General features: G+C 37.5%; 1 protein-coding gene across 10 annotated transcripts in view; it reads right to left on the reverse strand.

Annotated features, from left to right (window-relative positions):
- Window positions 1–17,281, reverse strand: part of MPDZ (multiple PDZ domain crumbs cell polarity complex component) — a 169,391-nt gene that overhangs the window by 38,666 nt on the left and 113,444 nt on the right. For all 10 annotated transcript variants that reach the window (XM_061200428.1, XM_061200433.1, XM_061200429.1 and 7 more), the window contains 3 exons: window positions 15,998–16,196; window positions 9,939–10,043; window positions 6,202–6,294 (listed from right to left, as the gene is read on the reverse strand). In XM_061200428.1, coding sequence (XP_061056411.1) covers window positions 6,202–6,294; window positions 9,939–10,043; window positions 15,998–16,196 — 397 coding nt within the window. The remainder of the gene's footprint in view (window positions 1–6,201; window positions 6,295–9,938; window positions 10,044–15,997; window positions 16,197–17,281) is intronic.

The following is a 17,281-nucleotide window of genomic DNA, read 5'->3' on the forward strand; positions in this document are numbered from 1 at the left end:
CTTGTACACTGTTGGTAGTGATGTGAAATGTTGCAGCTGCTATGGAAAAAAGTATGGAAGTTCCTCAAAAAATTAAAAACAGAATTACCATATGATACGGCAATTCCATTCCTGGGTATATACCCAAAAGAATTCAAAGCAAGGTCTTGAAAACATACGTGTACAGCCATGTTCATAGAAATATTATTCACAACAGCCGAAAGGTGGAAGCAACCCAAGTGTCCATGGACAGATGAATGAATAAACAAAACAGTATATAAATACAAAGTAACATTATTCAGCCTTAAAAAGGAAGGAAATTCTGACACATGCTAGGACACAGATCAACTTTGAGAACATTAAGCTAAATGAAATAAGCTAGCTAAGTGAAATAAAGGACAAATCCTATACGATTCCACTTATATGATGTACCTAGAGTAGTTAAATCCATAGAGGCATAACACAGAATGGTAGTTGCTAGAAGATGCATGGGGTGGGGGATGGAGTTACTATTTAATGGGTACAGAGTTTCAATTTTGCAAGACGAAGAAAGTTCCCGAGGTGGATGGTGGTGATGGTTACAGAGCAGTGTGAACACACTTAATGCCACTGACCTAACACACTAAAAAATGACTCAAAAATGATAATAGTAAACACATTTTTTTAAATTCAAAGGAATAAAATGTTATGTATGTTAATTTTTGCAAATATTATTTGCTCAGTTTATTAAGGTTTTACCAGTAGTAAAACAAGATCATTTTAAATACTCTTCCAATTATGTGTTTTATAGGGTCTGATAAATACTAATGTATTTCTGAAGCTGATTTGTTACAAGTTAAAATTGGACTCATACTCCAGGCTGGGGCACTGATGAATGTAAAAGGACCATTTTCCAGAAGCTGTAATACTGCAGACATCAAAAAGTTCAGCTACCCTCAAACAGATGGTACCGTCTAAGCTTAGCAACCCAATCAAGAGAGAGAACATTTCTGCATGCACTGTATCAGAAGCCTACCTCTGTAGAAGTCTGTCTTGCCAATACAGACCTAGAAACTAACAGTCAGCGCAAGAAGAGCAGTTCTTGTTAGCAGCGCTACCAAGATCCTCCGTGATCTGATCCCATCACCACCTTCTAAATGCATCCCTCACAGCTCTCCACTTTCCTCTCTCCAACCCAGCTACAACATCATCTTGCTGTTCCTTAGGTTCATCAGACATGCTCTCCCGCCTTGGGGCCATGGCGCTTGCTACTGCCTGTGTCCTGAATGTACTTCCTCTACCCACATAATAAGCACATGAACTCTTATCTGATAACTGCAAATAGCTGTCAGAGCTACGGATGAATTGAAAATACATGTCTTTAGAAAAAGCGGGATATAAGAATAAGGTGATTTGCAGCGAGGTGTTTGGCCAAGATGAAGGAGCAGCTCAGGTGACTGGAAGCAAACAGAGACACTGAGTAGAAAGCTCTGAGATAGGTAATGAGACTGTGCAGTCTACTCCCAGCTGCAGGAAGGGAGTCAGCTGACACTGGACATCAGATAAATGAAGAAAGCATGGTCCAGCATGCTCTCAAACTTGACATTTGAGGTGTTCCCAGAGGTAACGAAAGGATGGAGGTAGGACTCCTGTGCAATGAGGGAGGTCACAGTGAGAAAAGACTGGGATAAAAGAGCACCACAGGTGGAGTGAGAGGGCAGGCAACTGGTCACATGAGGTAGGTGATGAAACCCACATGTTCTTTGGTCAGCACTTTTTTCTTTATTAGAAATCTAAGATCCTAGAGATCTACTGTTTAGTCTAAAAGGATCTCACCATGATTCCTGATCTTAACAAATCTGTGAGAATAGCTTAAACTAGTTAAAATCCTATTCATCATTTTCTTTCATTCTAGGAATTCTGGGCAAGACAAGAACCAACTTCTTCCATTTCCTAAGGTAAAAGGGCAAAGTACTAAAGTCAGCAGGGTTAGCCATTGTGTTTCATATTTAAGAATCCAAAATACATAGATGGGGCTTCCTCGCTCTTCTTTTAAAAATGTAAAAAAAAGAAATAAAAGAAAGAATGAAAGAAAATGTCTCCTAGGGCTCTTTGTGGTTGGTGTAAACTAGAGAGTGGTTCTTATGATTCCCTGAATACGAAAAAGTGCAGCAGCAGCAAACACTTATTAAAGGCTTATCATGTGCTCAGCGTTGTTCTCTAAGTGAGTTCCACACACTTTGATTTAATTCTCAAATCACTCCTATGAGGAGGATACTCTTGTCAGCCCCAGTTTACAAAGGGAAGAGGCGCAGAGAGGTTAAACAGCCTTTGGGTACCAGCGCCTTGTGCTTCCTCAGGATGTGGCACAGACAGCAAAGTGGTTTCAGATCCACTCCTTAGAGGAAAGGCTGTAACTCCTCAAAACATCAGAGCAGATAACCAAAGACAGAGCTGCCAAAAGGACCCCAGCACTGAGGAACCAGACTCAGGATTCACGGAGCAGAACATGGTAAACATTCCGTGGAAAGAAAAAAAAAAGAGACCTATAAAAGAAAAATTTTACAGAACATGTGCAGAGCTGGTTTTACAGAAAAACGGCAGCCTTTCTGGAGAACACAGGTTTAAAAAAGAGTGAAATTCAGAAAAGCAAAGGTAAGACAGAGCTCTGAGGCCAGGCTGCTTGAACTTAGAACCAAGAGCTCCTGGGCTCAAGTCCTGCTCTTCCGCTCCTTAACAACTGTGTGACCCTCTGCAACTTCTTTAGTCTCTCTTTTACTTTCCTCAGCTGGGAAACGGAGCCAACAAGAGTCTCGACATCAGAGAGCTCCTGTGAGGATTACATTCAGGAATACATGTAACGTGCAAAACAAAGCTTTGGGACATACTAAGCAATCAATAAATCTCTGATTACTCTTATTATGATGATTATAATTATGATTACTGAAGTAATGTCAACAAGGTATAATACTCAATTCATATGACAAATGAGCAAATGTGTACCCCAGCACCTCAATCCTGTTAGGCCTATACATTGTTTATTAAGATAACTTACCATTTTCTACCCATCAGGTTGACAAAAACAGTTTTTAAATGATCATATGATGTGGTAACAAGGATGTGGGGAAAAGGAAACTCTTATATATTGGAAATAAAAGTAAAAATTGGTATAGTGAATTTAAAAAGCAATTTGACAACTTCTGGTAAATAATACAGTCCAATCTATGAGCCAGCAATTCCACTTTGGGATATACACCTAGATAAATTCTCATCCATACATATAAGAAAATAAGATATATTTACCGCACAGAATTATTATAATAATAATTAACTGTTAACTACTCAAATATCAATGAGAATAAACTGTGGTATATTCATATACTGAAATGCACTGCAACAAACTGAATGAATTAGATATTTAAGTATCAACATGATAGATCTCCAAGACATTGGTTTGAGAGAAGAGTAAGTAAGCTGGAAAATGATACATACAGTATGATACAATCCTGTACATGAAAATCACACAAAAGTGTAACACAGATTATTTACAATCTTAAAATTTACGCTTTGCTAAAAAGTATTCTCTATTCCCACACAAAGTAAATTTTTCTAGACTGCATGAAAAAATGTCCTAGCAGGTTTCCAGTGTTGTAAAGCATATTCATAACACTTGTTCCTCATTTACTAAAAGCTCTGGCTATTTTGGTAAGCTTCCTCATGAATTTCTATGAACTTTCCCCCCAAAATACCTTAGTGCTTCTCTGTAGGTTAGGGAGGGCAGAGTATCTTCTTTAAGATTTATGGAAGCTCCAGACATATCCTCTCCGTAAATTAGTTACTGCCTTTAGAGACACCTCTTAGGCTGATGTGAAGGCTAAAATCGAGGATAAAAGTATAAAAATCTTCTGGTCCATAAGTTATACCCTTCTCGTAAGAAAATTTCATAATGATTCCTGTGTTCAACGCTTTATTTTCTTTGTTATGAGTAACGATGACGAAGATGCTGATAAGATCGACACTGACTGAGTGCTCACTCTGTACTGGGCACTGTACTAAGGACTTTACATGCATTATGATATTGAATTCTCCCCCAAATTTAAAAGGTTCTATTATTTATTTTTATTTTTAAATTAAAAATTTAATTATTATTTCAAAAATGTTTCTTAAGTGAAGTACAGTTGATTTAACATATATTAATGTCAGGGGTACAGCATAGTGATTCAGTATCTTTACAGATTATACTCCATTAAAAGTTATTACAGGGCTTCCCTGGTGGCGCAGTGGTTGGGAATCTGCCTGCCGATGCAGGGGACACGGGTTCGAGCCCTGGTCTGGGAGGATCCCACGTGCTGCGGAGCAACTGGGCCCGTGAGCCACAACTACTGAGCCTGCGCGTCTGGAGCCTGTGCTCCGCAACAAGAGAGGCCGCGACAGTGAGAGGCCCGCGCGCCGCGATGAGGAGTGGCCCCCGCTCGCCGCAACTAGAGAAAGCCCTCGCACAGAAACGAAGACCCAACACAGCCAAAAATAAATTAATTAATTAATTTAAAAAAAAAAAGAGTAGCCCCTGCTCGCCACAACTGGAGAAAGCCCACGCACAGCAACAAAGACCCAACGCAGCCAAAAATGAATAAATAAACTTATTTTTTTAAAAAAAGTTATTACAAGATAATGGCTATAATTCCCTGTGCTATACAGTATATCCTTGTTGCTTATCTATTTTATACATAGTAGTTTATATCTCTTAATCTCTTACCCCTAATTTGTCCCTGCAGCCTTCCCTCTCCCCTTTGGTAACCACTAGTTTGTTTTCCATATCTGTTAGTCTGTTTCTGTTTTGCATATACATTTGTTTGTTTTATTTTTTAGATCCCACATATAAGTGATGTAATACAGTATTTGTCTTTCTCTATCTGATTTATTTCACTAGGCATAATATTCTCTAGGTCCATCCATGTTGCTGCAAATGGCAGAATTTCATTATTTTTATGGCTGAGTAGTAACATTCCACCGTGTGTATATATACATATATAAAGATAGATATATAATTTCATCTAATATTTATAATTCTATCTAACTTACTTCTGCCTCTTTCTTCAAATAAACAAGAAACTTAATATCTTATAATATTTTTTCTGCCACAGATCTACCACTTATATTGTCAATGTGGGTAATAATGTAGAAAGACCTTAATTTCTCTAAGCAGTCTAAACAGTTTTTAAAAAATTCAAATCAAAAAGTCATTTTAGATGGCTGAAAATGCTTACTGTCTTTCGTGAAAGCAACATAAAAGGTTTCCTATACTTTGAACAGGATTTGACCTAGAGAATGTTTACATGTGATGGCTGTAGCCTCAAGCTCATTTGTGAGCAAGGAAACTCATCAAACTGTACTACACATCTGGAGAGTAGAAATTTTTCTCTCTCGAGAATTTTATTTATTCATTGTAGAATAAATATTAAGTATTTACTATGTAAAAGGCACCTTTGTGATGGTCACTTTTAGATCTGTTTTGAGAAAGTACCCAACGATTACTTATATTTTACACTTAATGCAAAATACCTTACATTTTTCTTTAATTACTTTGTGTGTCTCTAGATCTTGCCTCCCCAAATGCATAATAGCTTCTTTAAAGGCAGTATTTATGCCTTACACTTCCCTGTTTTTCACAAAATCACCTGCCTCTCATCTCGGTCCATAATCAGGATTCAAAAAATTCCTATTAGACTGAATTTGATTCTACTCAGCATGAACATGAAAATACACCTTAGTAATACACAGTAGTATATCCGAGCAGATTTAGGGAAGTCATCTTTTCTATTATATATGAGATTCGTTCTAGAAAGAGCATGGGTTAGAATAACTGCAGCCTATGATAAGATGCTTACACACACATTTTGAACATATATGCTTGAATATCTCGTTTCTACAAATGCTAGAAAAATTTCAAGTTAACATTTGGTGGTTTACCTAAAATCAACTCTACAAAAAATATTCCAACTACCTATGCATAACTTTCTCTAGTTTATTTAGTCCCTACTATGTGTCAAATCCTCAAATACATGTTAGTTTTAACCCTGTGTGATACAAATTATCTTCTCCACTGTGCCCATGAAGAAATGGAGGGTAAGGGATATTAAACAACTTGCTCAAAGTCACAGTAGCAAGTTGCAATCCAGTACTTGAAACCACCCCTCCCCATCTTTAAACACCAAGTAGGTGGAAGACAGAAATAGTTCTTACCGCCTGGATTGATTCCAACTGCTGTATGTTGCATTTTGAAGTTCACTTTCTTCCCCCTCTCCTTCTTCTCGCTCTGGTAGCTCTGGAATGTCTCTGTTAAAGAGTTACACAGTGAGTACTCCCAAATCCTAGTAAAGCCATGCAAGGTTGTCTTATATGTACTTTATTGTTGGTTTGGCTAAAAATGCAGAACTGCATTATATTTTCACCATACTTAACTAATAAGTAGATAATAATTTACATTAAGGGGAAAAATAAAACCTGTATTTTATTTTACATAAAATAAAAACTATACATTACAATCAATCTACTATAACTGAGTCTGGAGATATAGCAGAACACAAAGAATCTTGTCTAGTCTGTCTCTTTCCTAACGAAACATGGACGAAGAAAGGAAAGGCATGAAAATATAGGGAAAATGCCAGAATTTTAAAGAAAACTATTCAACAAGTTATTTCTTAAATGCTTACCGTGCACAAGAAAGTAGAAGCACCATGTGGGTTATAAGCTTGCAAAGCCCTGATCGGTCCCTGGCCTGAAAGAGCTTATCATCAAGTACACCAGGAATGTAGCATCTCTGCTTCCTCAGGATGGACCAATGCTTTCCCTTCAACTTTTGAAGACAGATGGAAAATGCTTATGGTCCGGCTCAGCCCATCCAAAGGAGCCAGACACAGAATTCTCCTTACAGGAAGCAATTTACAGTACGCTTGTGTTCAAGGTCAGTTTTCAATTTCTGTAGGAATTCGGATTTTGCCAAATGCCAGGCATACAGCAAAATGTGCCCAATCTGTTAACTGACTATAAATAAAACCGTAAAATAATAACCTTGTCAAGAAACATTTTGTTTTCCCAAAGGAACACTTTGCATCAATAAATGGCATTGTAAGGGCCACAGAGAATGGTTAAATCAATTACAGTGTGGCCTTACGCTGTTAGTAAAAAATGGATTTCTAAAGAAATATGCCCACATATTCTTTTGAAAATAGAGAAGGCTTTAAAAACTCTAATTCAATAAATGTTTGCAGTTGATTTTTATAGAAATTGAAAAAAATCTCAAGACAGTATATGTTCAGATTATATCCATTCTCCCCTGACAGGAATACTGAATTTGATTCTACTCAGCATGAACATGAAAATACACCTTAGTGGTACACAGTAGTATATCCGAGCAGATATAATTCTGTCAAATTATATCATCTTCAGACTTTGAGATCAGAAGTCATCTAATCCAATAATCCGACTCTGTTTGAATGTGGTTCCCAACATTTCTGCCAAACAATTTGTCCAGGCTCTCCCTGAACGTCTCATTCTTTCTCTGACCTGAACGTTAGATTTTTGTTTTTCATCTGTTAAAAGGAAATCCACCTGCCTGTGGTTCCTACCCATCGGTTGTGTGACTGAATTCCCCTTCTGTGTAAACTGAGGAAGGAGACTCTGAATGAGGCTGGGGTCCCCAGAGCCTAAGCCCGACAGTGGGACACGATGGTTGAGAACGGATCCAAACAAGGATTTTCAAAACGATGTTAAGAAGCTGACTGAGAACTAGTCTGAGTGAAGCTCAATCCGTAAGATTCAAGGCAGATAAAAGGCCTAACCCTCTGGAAACACCACTGGAGAGAATATGATAGAAAAAGCAGGTAAGGAACATAGACAGGAATGAGAACTTTGAAAGAGTACCTAAAATATTCAGTTCTTACCCCTAAAGCCTAAGCTGGGGGAGCTGCTCAGACACAAGCACACACATTACATCACATGCTCCAGCCTTTTGAGCTCTAAGATGATGAATATCCCGAGTCTTCTGATACAAAAACCCCATTCTCTTCAAATGATTCTCCAATCTCGAATCATTTCACTAACCCAGATATGCTCCTGTAAATGTGCTGATTCTTCTTTATCCATCTTAGGGTGGGGTTTACGGGTCTTGGGTCATATGCTCCAAAGAGCAGAATGGACTGGTTCTTTTCCCCAGCACTCACTCAGCCAAGAATGAATTTTGCGCTCGTGTTTGCTATTGAATATCAACAAAATTTCTGTCGACTATAATAACTAACTCTCTTTCATGTGCATTAAGGTGCCAGAAATTGGCACAAAGTCACACAGTGAAGGAGCAGAGGTGAGACTTGAATTGAGGCCATCTTATTACAAAACCTGAACTCTCAACCTCCATGCTATGCTGCCCCATATTTTTATACTGGGCTCGTGCAGTTCTTCTTTTTTGGATCCAGTGGTTAAGAACATGGAGCCTGACTGCATGCATCTAACCTTGACTCTGCCACTTATTAGCTATGAAACTTGGGCAAGTAACTTAACCTCTCCGGTGCAGATTCCTCCTGTGTAGGACGAAGACCATTTTGTTTTGAGCACCCTTATATTAATAGCAAATATACTTTTTCTGCAGGGAAGCAGCTAGTCACAGCATTGTACAATTCAGGCCCTTCTCCTTTCTGTGCTGGGAAGGAAGCACAGTGCTGAAAGTGGCTCTTTCCCTCTAATAGTAAATTTTTGAGTGCTTTTAAGGCCTCGGAACTTAGTAAGAATACCATGTTATCCTGGCATATTCTCTAATTAAGCCATCTGAAATGATATGTCAGAGGACACTGCAATTACTGCTTTTACCATTTTAATAGGAAGTACCAGGTAGCTGTAATCAATTCATGTCATTGACCCCGAGATGGAAATTCTAGACAGGAGTATGGCTGAGTTTTGTACAGGGTGGAATGAATACTCCTTTTCCCATAAAATTCAAGAGGCCCTAAGGGCCATGACATTCTTTGCTTTTATTAAACACATAACACACCTTTCCTTCCCTGACACTTTCTGGATAGCTGCAGCCATGTGCAATTTGTAGAGGAAAGAGCAATGTGATATCGTGACGCCTGCAAAGTCACTGGACACCAGGGTGCCCTGGGATGTTAGAACTTTTGTGAGCAAATCTCAGAATGTTTGCAAAGCCATTTTTCTCTACAGCATGCTTAAAGAGAAATCTGTTACTCAGTTGCTAATGCAACTGAAAAAAAAAACAGGCCCACAGCTGGAAGTGTAAAGTGGTGCATTCTTCCCGGAAAAGCAGTATGACATTATTTCTCTCCCTGTGCTGAACTCAGCAGCAGCATCAAAACCTAGTTTCTGCCTTTCCTAATGGGGGGGGTGGGGGGGGACTACTTTTCCTGTATTATTTAAAGGTTCTTAATACACTGCATATCAAAAGGCTTTAAAAAAAGCCATATACACTATTTCCTAACATGCATATATACAAAGACGTTCAGCTCAACGTTCTCCAAAAGAGTAAAAACATAACTATTGAAAATGTTTCTGAATCTGTATGTACGTTAATAAAGAAATAAATAAAATTTCTGAAAATGTTTGTTTATGAAAGAGGAAAAGTGATACAATACCATACAAATTGTAGGTTCCAGGGAGTTAATGAAATCATACTCGTATCTGGGGTAAATTCCCAAAACTCAGTATGTTGAAAGTGCTATATTGAGTGGTACAACTAAAGATGTTTTAGTTTCTTGATTTGATTTTTCACAGTTTTTTCCAAATTTTCCACAATATATGATCACTCCTTAAGTAATATGGGGGAAAGGGGTGAATATTTTTTAAAATCTTGAAAGAGAGAGAAGGAATTCAGTCTTTTTCATTTCTACTACTCTCTGACTCTGTATTCAAAACTCTTCTTTATAACCTGCTGTATCATTCATTCACTGTAGCAGATTTACAGTTTCACCTACCTGCCAGTGTAGGAAGAAAAAATATCCAGTGCCATTATTCCTCCAGATTGTTGTCCCAAACTTATTTTGAACTCTTCTAAATGTTCTGCAGGCACATAAGTAATTCTGGAACAAGACACAATCCATGAAAGCAAAGGGAAGCAAAGTTTTGCCTGTTAGGGGAATCTTACAAAATATAAAATAAAATTATATTGTCCCTTCACCTCTACTTTTTCACACAACTCATTTGAATTGGCTTAACTCAGTAGAGAATCCAAACTTCAAAAGGATAAAGTATCCTATAGGCAAGAATAACAACAGAAATTAAAATTTTAAACACTGCTGATAAACTATGTGTTTACCAATAATCATATGGGGGAGGAAAACAGCATAATATCTATTTCCAGATGAGAAGACTAACAGGAATTTTTTGAAATTAAAGAGATCTATAAATCCTTAGAAAAATAATTGTCAGTAATAACATTATTTTGTCCAAAGATTTTTGGGTTCCTTACCAGAAACAAATTAGGTGAACTCTATTAAAACATTGGGTATACCAAATTACTTTACATTCTCCCATAATACACAATTAATTTTGGACATTAACAAGCATTATCAATAATCATATCCTAGCTTTATTAAATTATTAACTCTCAAGTCTGAAGTTAAACCATTATAAGTTTATGGAAAGACTCTGTTACTAATTTGTAGCAACTTCTTATATGTTCATTTTGGTTTCAGAGAAAAGCCTACTGTGTACACTTGAATGGTCTCTTACTAATTCAACAAGTGCTGGCTGAATGCCTATAATGTGGAAGGCACAGAGTAAGATGCTTATTACAGCTATAATGCTTAGAAACTGACATTTGAAAATTTAAGTTTACTGCTGTCCTATCAGGCTACACAATTGATTGACTTGTTTAAGTAGTCTGTTCCGAGATCCTCAAATTAATGAATAGTAAGGCAAGACAAAGAATGCATTTGAAGTCGGTTCAGCATATTTGTGCAAAGAAACAAAAGTATGTATCAAAAATCAAAAAGACTATTAAAAAAGACTTCACAAAAATCATGAAGACTATTAAACTGGCTATCCATAGCTTACCCATGAAGACAGTAAGTATCAAAACCTTAGCACTAAAGGGCAAAGAAAAAGGATTGTCTTTCATGTTATAATAAAATAAGAATTATACCAATGGCATAATTTATTGAGTGAGGAAGATACATAATTTCAGACATACTGGTGATTTCCATAAAAAGCATTCACTCTGTGAGGTCGCTTAGGTTTAGAGTCAGAGGACACAGTTCTGCTGCTTGTCCGGAGTGTTCTGGTAGGGTAAATCACCACCAGTGAACCTCCATATCCTCAATCACAAAAAGGATGTCACTCTTTATGAGGCTATTGTAAGCCAAGAAGCACAATACAAACATAACACAGCGCTCTAACAGAGCAGTCAGCCAGCCTGGCCACACCTCATCATTCTGGCATAAGCCATGGACCCTTACGACACTTTGTGACACTTTTACCTCAAGGATCAAACTGAAGTAAAAAACACAGTTTCAGTGGATTTAGGACTAGGCTGCATGAGAGAGTTGCATTTTAATTCTGGAGCTACTTTATTTATTCATCTATAAAAACACCTTCTCTATAGTGTTACAAAAGTATACTGAATAGCAAATTTGCATTTATCCCTTCAAAAATAATGAGTCAAAAATGTTTAACACATTAGGTTGGGGAAGAAGACTGACTGCCTTTACACCAAGAAAAATAAAACATAAAACCTGAAAAGTCTATTCAAGAAAACTGGTATTATTTCTGAAGGTTCAGTAAAGTTAAAACTCATATAAATAATACCTTAAGAAAAAAAGCCAGGAAGAGGTGAGGAGAAAAAGCTAGAACACAATAGGCAAAATAAGAATAATCAGTTTAAAGTATTTAATTTTTTAATCGGTTTGAGAAGGAAAAGCTGTTTCTATCCCAAACGCTGTTGAAAATGAATTCTCCTCTATATTTATTCAAAGGTGTTTACCCTTTACCAAAAGGTGGGGGAGGAAGAGCTTTACAAATATTTTTCTGATATTTTAGAGCAGTGAGAAAGAGGAAAGAAAGCAGTTTTCATAAATATTTAGCCCAACACAGACAGCAAGGCCATCAGAACAAGCATCCCACAATGCATTAGCCCATGCAGAACAATTATAATACATGCCTGGTCACAGGGCCACACAAAACCTCCAGACACCAACCAAGAACACCAAACTACATTATGAACTGCATAAACACACTGAAACTGCTTATTTGAGAGTTGTATTAAAAATTCTTAAAGGCAAACTAACCTTAGGTTACACGTGGAGTGGAAGAAAAAGAATAGCATTAGTGATGCTGAAATGTGACACAGCTATTAACCCAGAGGTTGCGCCTGCATATGCAGACAGGATCACTCCCTGAAAAAAGAGCTGGAAAGCTTAGTAGTAGGAAAGTATGATTTTCAAATGAGTTCATAATCACCAGTACAATGTGAAAATGTAACCGTCTCATAGCTGTTGGAAGTATGTTCTTACATAAAGGAGAAAAAAAAAAAAGCCAAAATGTATATACACTGAATCTCTATCTGGGTCTATCGCCACACTGGGATGCTGCAAAAGCATGAAGAGGTTTCACAGACAAGTTGTAACACGCAACCATAATGAGCTTTTGAATCGCCAATACTCACACATAAAAGGGGGCTCGATCGTCAGCAGGTGCTGCAGAGAATCTAGAATGTGAAGCATACACCGCGGCATCTTTTTACAATGGTGTTAACAAATGTCAACGTCTTGTGCTGAATGTGAGATGCATACATATGTAGTTAAAAGTGGGTGCTCCCGGTTGTTTTTTCCCCTTCCCACCTCCCTCCTATCTACACCTCCCCCAGAAAAGCATCTGCTCTTTACTGGTGTCTATAGCACTGATTATTAACAAGCATAGAAAAATGTAACTGCAATCAATCTTTTATTCCTTGATCAGGAATTCATCCCACACTTTAGGTTAAGGCAGGTGAATTCTGATTCAGCTCGGTAATTATCTGGCAGATGTTACAAGCAGCTGCCGCTAAGTGCAAAACCCTGGCTATTATTACAGAAATATAAGCACTCCTGGCAAGGTGGAGTGTGAAGTGAGACAGAATGCATTCTGGTGAGGCTTCACATCTGGTTTTCCACAGAAAATAATGAAACCTGGAACTTACACTGGCTGTTCCTGAACTCTTGAAACTCAAATTATCTACCCAGGCACGCACGAACACACATACACAAAGTTCCTAGTCATCTCTCATAAGCAGCAAAAAAGAAGCCAGTGTGTTGTCTCAATAAGCAATGCTTTTCCTAAAACCAATCAGTTATGTAACTGAACAAATCAGAGTCCTTTTTTTTAAGTCCCTGCAATACATTCCTCCACCATCAGCCCAGATTAAGCTAGCTTCCTAACAAGAAATCAAGAGGAAGAGACATGGATGGAGCCTAGATGAAAGCAATGACCACAACACTTAACTGGCACTTAACATTATGGTTCCATGCAGAGTAATGGAAGGACGAGCCTTTCCATTTGGAAGGATTACCCACAGAGTTTTCAAGGTAATTTTAAACCTTTTGCTTCACGAAGGCAAGTGATAGGGAGGAGAAATGGCCAAAAACACTTCATGCAAAATGCATGGAACACAATGCTCAGCCCTGGTCAATCTAAATGGCTGTTTTAACACTTGACACAATTTTTCTGAAAAAGAATTCTATGATTCTCATTTCTTTTTATCATTTACCCAATGAGTCAAAACTATAGCCATCCGAATCACAGCCTTAATAGGATACCTGAGGAGAAATCAATGTAATTTGTGGGTGTGTTTGTGAGTGTGTGTATGCACGCATGTGAGCATGTGAGAAAGAGACTGATTGACTGATTTCCAGAGGAGGGAAGGTTGTAGGATTTTTCTTATTTTCTCTTTTCAATGTAAGATACTACCTTACATTTTGCTTCCTGGAATCCTAAAGCAATTTTTTATGAAACTAGCTCTCTAGATACTCTTCACAGTCTTAATAAAGCTGCTGAATGCATAAGTGGGTAAATCCTGGTGCTAAATCAGAGGGTGGGAAAACAAACAACAAAACAAATCAAAACAAACACCCCCCCCCAAAAAAAAACACAAAACAGGAAAGGAGAAAAAGGCTTTGTAGCCTGAAAATGTACCTGACACCTTTTCTAGAGTTGACTAGGTACATGACTTACACTAAATCAATGTCACAATGATCTAATTTTTGGGCCACTTTTTAAGTTCTGCAGTACATTAGAACGGCGAGGTAAGGTTAAAACCAACCAAGCACCAATTCTAGTGCTCAGTGCCAAAATGTGGACAGGAGACCTGCATCAGGGCTCATGACATAAGACGTGCATTATCACACAATAAATCAAATGACCAGTTACGAGGCCATCTGTATTTTATAGTACCTCAAAACTACATAAGCTAAAACCCCGGCAGTAAAGAGTCTCCATGTAGATCCTTATCACTCATCTTTGAAGCAAAATGAAGGGACACTAGCCTGCAAGTGGTGAGGAAAGCACTTAATGTTTCTCTTTTTATTTATTGTAGAGGCAATGAAATTTTTAATGATCTTCGCTTGTACTTGCATGATTAATAAGATAATTATGGAACCGTCACATGATCTGATGATCTGTTTCATTATAAAATAAAAGTCAAAAAGGCAGACAAAAATATGAAAGCCCCTGAGTGAAATTCTGCCCTAAAAATAAAACTTCCTTTTTATAAGACAGCAGAATGCACTCGAAACAGCATATATTTTTCTGCTTTTTATTGATAGAAAAATGAGAAACAGGTTGTAAATACAGTTTTCTTACCTAAGCTCTACTGATATGTATTTTGCAGAAGAAGAATACAGAATGCAGTCAGTAAGATAATATTAATACAAAAAAGTCTCCCATACTAGTATTCATCACATCAATTTAAAGTAAACAATCTTTCCTTGAACTCTTATTTTACTATTTTATCCCTTATATGCAAATATTCAATTATTAATGCTAGAGAAAAAAAGGAACGCTTTTACATTGTTGAGGTGTGACAATAAAGTTATGAACTGATTTTTATGCTGGCTCAAGAAATGTCTAGTGACTTAAAAAACAAACCACATATATGACATGCTTCTAGTACATTATAGGATGATGAGACATTTAAACACTTCCTGACAAAATAGCCTATATGACCTACCGTCAGACTATATCAACATTTTGGTGAATTCTCTTATATCATGAGGCAGTTCAACAAAGGATAAATTATGAGTCTGACTGACACTGTTCTATATGATCTTTACCATGCCTGGCGCTTAAAGAACTGGCTGACTTGGAGGATTCATACAGATCATTAGGTAGCGCACAATTTGCTCTACTGAGGCCAATCCAAACTTCTTTGTAAGTTCCTAAGAGTGGACTGTCCTGCTCTATGAAAGAGATTTCATATCTCTCACATCTAAGATTTTTGCAGAAATCACTGGAGAATTAAAAATAAAAATAGAAGGCAACATTGTTTTGAAGTATAGCTGTCCCTAGGTATCTGCAGGGGATTGGTTCCAGGTGCCCCCACGGACACCAAAATCCATGGATGCTCAAGTCCCTTACATATAAAATGGTAGAATACAGTTGGCCCTCTATACCCACGGTTCAATCAACCTCAGACGGAAATTTTGATCCAAGGTTGGCTGCCCCTGAGGATGTAAAACCCAGAGAGAGCCAACTGTGTACTTACTGAAAAAGATCGTGTATATTTGGACCTGTGCAGTTCAAACCTGTGTTGTTCAAGGGTCAACTGTATTTCAGTATTGTTAGTATTAAGAAGTTACTGATTGTAGATACAGTGTCCTAAAGACTACAACCAATACAATCAATAACTTCTCAGGAATAGTCAAATTCTTCAGTGATTTACATTAAATAAATATATAATAATTTTTGTATATCAAACAGAAGTATGTACTGAGAAAAAAATTCTGATTAATGAATTGAAATTCCTGAATTTTCCAAGCCAAAATAGGACCCAAATGATACTTACTTTATGTCTGGCCCAATGAGAGAATGTCTTCTCAACATGGCTCGTGCCTGGGTATTCGTTAAACTGATAGTAGATTCTTCATTAATAGACAAGATGCAGTCCCCAACAGCAATCCGACCATCTCGACTAATGGCACCTCCATGAATAATGCTTCGAACAATCATCCCCAAGCCATCTTTATTAGCACTTACTGTCATTCCTATGGTAAAGGAGGGATACACATTAAATGCATGACTTCCATGGTCTCCCAAGGCAATAGAAACAAAAGCAAAAATAAACAAATAGGACCTAATCAAATTTATAAGCTTTTGCACAGCAAAGGAAACCATAAACAAAACTAAAAGACAACCTACGGATTGGGAGAAAATATTTGCAAATGATGCAATCGACAAGGGCTTTATTTCCAAAATATACAAATAGCTCATACAACTCAATAACAAACAAACAAACCACCCCATCAAAAAATGGGCAGAAGACGTAAATAGACACTTCTCCAAAGACATACAGATGGCCAACAGGCACATGAAAAGATGCTCATCAACATCACTAATTATTAGAGAAATGCAAATCAAAACTACAATGAGGTACCACTTCACACCGGTCACAGAATGGCCATCATTAAAAAGTCTACAGATAACAAATGCTGGAGAGGGTGTGGAGAAAAGGAAACCCTCCTACACTGTTGGTGGGAATGTAAATTGGTACAGCCACTATGGAAAACAGTATGGAGGTTCCTCAAGAAGCAAAAATAGAATTGCCGTATGATCCAGCAATACCACTCCTGGGCATATATCCGGAAAAAACACTGTAATTCAAAAAGATACATACACCCCATTTACAATACACAGCGGCACCATTTACAATAGCCAAGACATGAAAACAACCTAAATATCCATTGACAGATGAATGGACAAAGATGTGGTGTGTATACACACACACACACACACACACACACACATACATGCACAATGGAATATTACTCACACATAAAAAAGAACAAAATAATGCCAATTGCAGCAACATGGGTGGACCTAGAGCCTATCATACTAAGTGAAGTAAGTCAGACAGAGAAAGACAAATATACCATATGATATCACTTACATGTGGAGTCTAAAATATGACAAACTTATTTATAAAACAGAAACAGACTCACAGGGAGAACAGACTTGTGGTTGCCAAGGGAGAGGCGGGGTAGGGGAGGGATGGATTGGGAGTATGGGATTAGCAAATGTAAACTATTGTATATATGTATAACTGAATCACTTTGCTGCACACCAGAAACTA

Source organism: Eubalaena glacialis, chromosome 9 (assembly GCF_028564815.1).
Source record: "Eubalaena glacialis isolate mEubGla1 chromosome 9, mEubGla1.1.hap2.+ XY, whole genome shotgun sequence".
NCBI lineage: Eukaryota > Metazoa > Chordata > Mammalia > Artiodactyla > Balaenidae > Eubalaena > Eubalaena glacialis.